This window comes from Penaeus japonicus, unplaced genomic scaffold (assembly GCF_977035675.1).
Source record: "Penaeus japonicus unplaced genomic scaffold, GWHDUDI00000001_assembly GWHDUDI00000004, whole genome shotgun sequence".
Taxonomy (NCBI): domain Eukaryota; kingdom Metazoa; phylum Arthropoda; class Malacostraca; order Decapoda; family Penaeidae; genus Penaeus; species Penaeus japonicus.
This window is the reverse complement of record NW_028234406.1, coordinates 35,859,100-35,866,599: the sequence shown is the minus strand read 5'-3', so window position 1 is coordinate 35,866,599 and position 7,500 is coordinate 35,859,100. Positions and strand designations below refer to the sequence as shown.

General features: G+C 39.1%; 1 protein-coding gene across 14 annotated transcripts in view; it reads left to right on the top strand.

The window, feature by feature from the left end:
• The window catches only part of LOC122254940 (tubulin alpha-3 chain), a 40,429-nt gene that overhangs the window by 22,911 nt on the left and 10,018 nt on the right, over window positions 1–7,500 (top strand). The window contains exons 1-3 of one of the 14 annotated variants that reach the window (XM_086536537.1): window positions 756–1,086; window positions 1,260–1,374; window positions 1,481–2,327. The exons of 3 other annotated variants lie outside the window; for them this stretch is intronic. In XM_086536537.1, coding sequence (XP_086392663.1) covers window positions 1,554–2,327 — 774 coding nt within the window. In that variant the 5' untranslated portion in view covers window positions 756–1,086; window positions 1,260–1,374; window positions 1,481–1,553. Of the gene's footprint in view, window positions 1–621; window positions 729–755; window positions 1,087–1,259; window positions 2,328–7,500 lie in introns of those variants that run through there. 10 more of the 14 variants (XM_086536536.1, XM_043018821.2, XM_043018816.2 and 7 more) reach the window with 10 other exon arrangements.

Sequence of the window (7,500 nt, the reverse complement as noted above, 5' to 3'; positions counted from 1 at the left end):
CTCTCTCTCTCTCTCTTCCCGACGTGTACACTCTCTCCAACCTGTTTCCAGCCACTTACCCATCCTTCCCCGGGCTCTGTAACCCTTCACCGACTTCATGGTTTCCGGTTTTAGACGTTTTTTTCAGGTTACTATGGCATTTTGCTTCAGGTGTCGGTGTCTACATGGGTGGTTTTCGCTCCGGTGACCTTATGTGTGATAATGTGTTAATCACTCTATGTACTTATTAATGTAATTGTTCTTATAGAGAACGTATTAAGAAGTCAGGTCTAACGACTTCGGGAATTTTAAAAGAGTACTCTAAGTATACCCTTTAATGAATTAGAGATATGAGTTAACACACTAACACCTTGCCTGACCTGACACGTCTCTCCTCACACTTGACTTTCACACTTTCCTCTCCCCCCTCGGCCCGTATCGTTCCCCTTCCTCCACCCGCCCATCCACCCACTGCTTTCTCTCCGGTGGTAATCCCAGAACACATCTGTTATTAGGGTCTTAAAATATCCTTCTAATCCACACTTGGTTAGAGGTTTTAAGTAACAGGCAATCACTTTCTATTGCTAATGATTAAACTGCAGCCAGTGCTTAGCTCCGTTGGGTGTGGCGTCCTTGTAAGTTTCAGTCGTCCCCCTTGCGTCTGTGTGCATGTGCTCTCCCGTGCGCGTGCATGTGTTTACCAACAGCATCGCTTTCGCATGTCAGTGGGTGTAATTGCGTGTCTATGAGTGAGTGTTTTCTCGTGCTTTAGCGTTGCAAAGTGAGTGGATATCGAGACAAACTAAGTGATGCTGTCAGAGATCTCTAAAATGCCGCATTGCCACTCGATTACTGTGCTTGCAAGAACACGAGCGGGATCAACGGTCCCGCGAACTCTGCACCGCACGTAGAACTGAGCTGTGCTTGCGTCTGCCCGCCACTTGCTGCTCCGGACGAAGAGTTTGGTAGTTATTTGTTCCATCTTATTTTCGCTTTTGTGGCAGTGTCGTTTAGAGGCGAAGAATTTTGTTTCACACGCACGTGGATGTACGTCCAGTTGCCAGGTGTCACTATTTTCTTCGCTAGCAGACGACGTTCTTCAAAACGGTAAGACGAGCGGGATCAATGTGAAACACTCGAGCCGAACAGCCGCTAGTTGCAAGTGTGTACTGTTTACTTCATTTTATTTTATTCTATCTTATTTGATTTCGTTTTCTTTCGCTGTATTTGATTTTGTTTCATTTTATTTTATTTTATCTATTCATTTTTTACTGGCGCAGATCTAGTTACTCATATGTCGTCTGACTGCTATTCAAGTTTCAACGATTTTTCAAGTTACAGCCCGACTCAGGAGCCTTGATCTACACCACAAGCTACACTACGAACTTTATAAAGGTAATGCGTGCCCCCAAAATGCTTATGAGCATATGAACTTTAATGTGACTTTCAAAAATAGATATCCCTAAATATATAATCAGAAGACTGCACACGCGCACTGCAGTTGCTTTGAAGTGTCGACAAACCAACAACTGACTCTGATGACATGAGTTAGTTAAGATGAAACGACTGACACGATGGATGAGCAGTCAATCAAGCAGTTGATAGAAACTCAAACCGAAGCTTACGAGCATCGGATCGAACTCTTATCAGAAAAATATGACGAAAGAGAACAGAAGATGTTGACCGAAATACGAAACCTCCGAACCGAAGTGCAGAACCTCCGAACGAGCCTGGAATCCACTCAGAGAGAATTAGAGAACTTCAGAGCCGAATTGCCGAAGCTGAGAAGAGAAATTAAGCAACTGACTGATAGCCGAACTAACGTTAAATTCCCGGAAAAGCGAGGCAACCCCCAAGACAACCATACCCGTCGTGACAACCTCTTTATCGAAGGGATACCCGAGGATGATTGCGAAACGGCAGAGCAAACCGGAGTCAAAGTCACCGCCCTGTTATCGGAGGAGCTGGACCTTCCCACAGCGATAGTCCTGCAGGCACATCGCCTCGGAAAGTTCAATCCAGGGAAATCAAGGGCGGTCGTAGTTCGCTTTAGGGACCGCCAGGACCGAGATGCCACCCTCAGGAATGCAAATAAACTGAATGGAACCAACATTTCCATCAACGAAGATTTCTACTTGTCAGCGAAGAAACAACTAATGCAAGCCAGAAAGTCGGGTGGACCCACCATCACCTCGTCCGCGTCTCAGCCATCACTCGGCCAGCCTCCCCGAACTACTTTCCCCAACGAACTCGAGGCTCAGACTACCTCCCTCCACCCGCCATCAGTGTCCTCGGACTCCATCCCCGGATCTGCAATACAAATTGGGCAAGACGACGGAAGCTCGGAGGTGCGATTATCTGTTTTATTGAGTTCTATTTGTTGTGTACTAACATGCTTTATCAGTGGCACCAGACTGACTTTTTTATTTAAACTTAAATAAGCACAGTTATCGGCTCTCCTCTTTCATCTTTTGAGTAATGATCAAGTTCTCTTTCAGGCAGGCAAAATAACTTATGATATCTCTCCCCCTTTTGTCTCACATGACCCAAACCCTCGTCTTGTTATGTTTCCCTAACACAAATCCCGGTCAGTGTGGCATTTCATATAATCTGGATATGTTTTAGCTTTTGCTTATTAATATTATAGGTATGAAACAACTGCAGGTATATTTCATAGTAGATTACCTTAACTTCCATAATTTCAAAAGATCAGGTATCTGCCACATTAATAGACATCTTGTGATTATACACTATACTTCTCTGCCACGGATCACTTTCCTATTGTATTAAATTAATTCACTGTAAACTAATAGCTGGTAACCCCCGGCCTTCAAAGTCACTCTAAAGACAACTCCGTTTCCTAAATAATTACCTCGCTAATGTTAGCTGTTTTTAATCATTACTACATAAAACAAACTCCGCTAAACAATCCCTAATTGATTTCTTCAACAACAAAATTAAACAACCCTTGAACACGATCTTTAAAAACGCAGGAACTCGTTGATCACAAAAGAAATTAGATTGAAGAACCATCACTTTTAATCACGATAAGACAATGCTTTCTACATATAATATTACTGTAAAACGCAAGCGTTAATGGAACAGATAGCGGCGATTCGACCATAGCAATTAATGATCTCATATCAGCATTTTCCTAATATTTAGCACATTCTTTCCCAGAAACGATTATAATATATTTTCTGAATCTAAGGAAAGACGTTCTAAAAGAAAAAAAATATATATATAATTTCGCATGTGCGGAATACCATTAAGTTATAAGTCAACTGCCTAAGTTAGCTGTAGACACTATCTATTTCAACCACTGCAACTCCTCACTCAAGTTCACGATTTTTGGAATTCCTCCCGGATCAGTTATCGGTCCAATCCTGCTTTCATGGTGCTTCATTGCCTGTGTTCCAGCAATCCATTACCTATTATCGCCTTGTTGGTGATACTGATGTTTATTCATCATACAAAAATGGAATTCGTGCTGTCAATGTGATAGGTGTACAACTTGCAGTGATCGTGCTTTCAATGTGATGAGTGAACAACTTGTAATGATTAGATGCGCAAATAGACTCACTCTGGATAGTTAAAATGTTGTGATGTAGTAGGCTCTCTAGTCGGCAAAAATATCTAAATGATGGCCCTGTTATTGTCATAGACGATCAGCCTATCAGATAAATAACCAATTTCCTTGGTATTGACAGTAAGCTGCAATGACGAAGTCAGCCACAAGTTTCAAATACAGGACTCGACATTATCTTAATGTCAAGTCCTCAATAACGTTATATATAAGTCGTATAAATACAATCCTTACTTTCGGTATTTTTGGAGCAATAGCGTAATCAAATCGAAACATTTAAAAAAAACCGTCTCATCTATACTATACGTCAACCCTAATACAGGAAATCTACTCAAAAACATTTGTCATATTTCAATGTCACAAAACTCACACATAACAACGTTTCCTATAAAAGTTTGTGTACAATTGTATTCTAAGACACGATTGTTAATGACCTGCTTTTGGTTAAGTTAATCATTCACGTATCGCGATAAATAAATGATTGGACCGAAAACCACCAACATTGAATGTACTTCAACAATTCATCTCGTACATCTGCGGCAAAGTTTGGACGTGTCCTCCCGCCCATGTCCGAAACAGCTTCATTTGACTCTTTCAAAAGTAACGACAATCAGTATAATTAATATTCTGATAGTATTTTATCTTTGTGTTATATATATATATATATATATATATATATATATATATATATATATATATATATATATATATATATATATATATATATATATATATATATATTCAGTATTTATGATCGTCTATGCATACTTAGACTTTAACACTTGAATATTTTAAATTGTCTAAGTTCTCTTTTATCTGCTATAAACACAATGCATAACAGATCTAGGTTTTGCTTTATTCCTTAATAGTAAACTCTCTGCTATGTGTTCATCGTCGAGTATATTTCTAAGACGACCATATATCTGAATATGAATCAAAATTAGGAACAGAAAAAATATCACAAAGGAAAACACCATCGTGATGAATGTATACAAAAAAAAAATTAACGGATGACAGGAAAAATGAGATACCTGCCTCCGTAGTGCACATGTTGCAACATGGCACAGGTCACCATCGCGGTCAGCCGAGAGAGGCGAGAGTTGACACGGGGGGAAAGGGGTCGCGAGAGGTCAGCTGTTCTTCCCTGTAGACTGGGACGCGAGCGGAAACGGCGACGAAAATTATGAAAATAAGTGAGAGAATTTTTCACTATTACTGTTACTCTTAGGCGGTGTCACATACGACAGCGAAAGTCACAGCCCTGCCAAATGTAAAGAACAATAAATTAGCTTGGCCTTTTTCTCTGTAGGGTGAAAATTGGGTAATTTCTGGGTTAAGGGCGTTGCATGAAGTAGAAACTTCCGCAGGGCATTACCCGAGATAAAAAAGGCTTACCGCAAACAATTTAATTCTTTTATGATGGAAGATTCGTTTGTTCTTAGCATCAGTACGCGAATAAAGGAGCCATGATTTAGTAACTTGGCCGTGAACAAGCTAATTTGCATACAGACTCATGTAAATGTATCTGGTGCCATTACTATTCAACGGTTGAATAGCGCAATACGTTGGCAATCAGTGTAAATAAAGAGAGGTCCGCAGAACAAACATGAACATGAATCATAGACATTTAAAATTCACCTCTAGTGGCTAGTTTAATCTGGTTTAAGTTAACAACGGTCATACATCTATAACGGGCAAGTCTTCCTGATACTGAAGCAGTCATGTAGATATCCCAAATATATATTTACTGCACAGTATAGAACGCGCGAGAAATGAATGCATTCCCGAAGCGGTAGTTCATACACTAACAACCAGCACATCTTCCTGACACTGAAGGGATCATCGTCATATAGATATCCCGAATGCGTTATCTACAATCAAAAGAATCTGGTTACAGATGACCGCGATATATATACTGTAAACTCTATTACGTTCGCGCGGGAAAAGGCGTTCTTAAGGTGTTATTTTGAACCGAAGAGAGTTGGTTGAACACTGCCGTCGAGGAGTGTCAGTCATCCCTCATAATCACGGGATTCAAGAGCACCGAAGGGCAGGTGGTGTTGCCTTCGGGGACAAGGATAAAAGGAGAAATATGAATGAAAGGATTAGAAGGGAATTTAAAAAAAAGGGTTTCTGTCTTTCTCTTATGAATTTTTCGTTGGTGAAAATCTATCTGGATTTCGGAAAGAAGGCTTTTTTGTGTGAAAAAATGAAAAGTAGTGAAACATAAAGAGACAGTTGGTTTTAAAATCATGAAACGGAATAAATAAATGATTGAAGATACCGAAAGAGAAAGAGAAAAATAAGAGAAGAGAAAGGGAATGAAGGAGTGACCCCCCCTCCCCCCTGCCAAAAAAAAGAAAGAAAAGAAAATGAAAAAAAGTATGTAACACCGGGGACGAAAACTGACAGGTGAAAGTAATGGAAGCTTTGCGAAACGCAAAAGAAAATGGTTATATTTCCGAAAAGAAAATAATACACATTTAAAGATGAGCAAATGGAGGAAATGAACATGAAGCAATTCTAGTATTTTCCCATATTTAGCTTCATACTTACACGATATACTCTGTTGAGTATATGCGTCTTCGAATGAATATATATATGTATGTATGTATATATATAAATATAAATATATATATATATATATATATATATATATATATATATATATATATATACATATATATATACACATATGTTTACATATGTATGCACACACACACACACACACACACACACACACACACACACACACACACACACACACACACATACACACACACACACACACACACACATGTTTGTGTGCGCGCGTGAACATATATAATTGTGTGTGTAGTGAGTAAAGGAGTGATGAGTGATTGAGTGAGTGTGTGTAGTGAGTGATGAGTGGAGTTGAGTGAGTGAGTAAGTGAGTGAGTGAGTGAGTGTGTGTGTGTGTGTGTGTGTGTGTGTGTGTGTGTGCATACGCTATAAGCATGGACGTATATGGGCTTATATATAAGCATAACAATAATGAAAGAATGTAGAAGTATGCATACGACCGGATCATTAAAATAAAAGTAGGAAAAGGAAGTTTGCAACAAGAACATATAATATACGATACAGCTGCCTGCCATAATACTCTCATATTGATGTAGTTATATATATATATATATATATATATATATATATATATATATATATATATATATATATACATATATATATATACATATATATGATTAATAAAGAAATGGGCACTCTTTTTGTGTTTCTTCCCGTTTCTTCCTTTATGGATTTTTCCAGACAAAGAGAAAGAGAAACATATATAAATGTAAATAAGACTATATTAGTATCCGTAGTCTAACAGAGATGTAGTCATAGATGTAAATAAACAACAGAGGAATGTAAATACGGGACAGATGGACTTCAAACCTTCAACCAAAAAGATGCGGTGGTTCGAGGACAGTGATGAACATTTCCTGTGTATAAATCCCCAGGGCTACATTCGGAGTGCAGGTCAGATACTCCTAAAGAATGAAACCTGCTGCTAAGCGGGTCACTAACTTAGTGTGTGCATTCAGTAGAACCATTATGATAATGTACTACGGGATACACTTGATTTGTGAGTGTTCGTATGTCCGTATGCGCTCATGTGTCTGTATATGCATGTCTGCGGTTAGATTTTGCATTTGTGTCGCCAGATAAACGGGAAAACTCATCACCTGTTACTGTATCTGTTGAAGCTTGACGTTTGTGTTTGCCCAGACGGTGCTCGGTTGTGGGTGTCCTCCATCACGTGTAATTATGCATAAATGAGTTTCTGTCGCTTCCTTTTACAGACTCCTTTCGACATATAGATTCGTGTGTATTGAACATGTGTTAAATGTTCTTAGTCATCATGATAATGGTCTTACGGTGGATATCTTGCCATATGTTAAAAAAAATCGTGT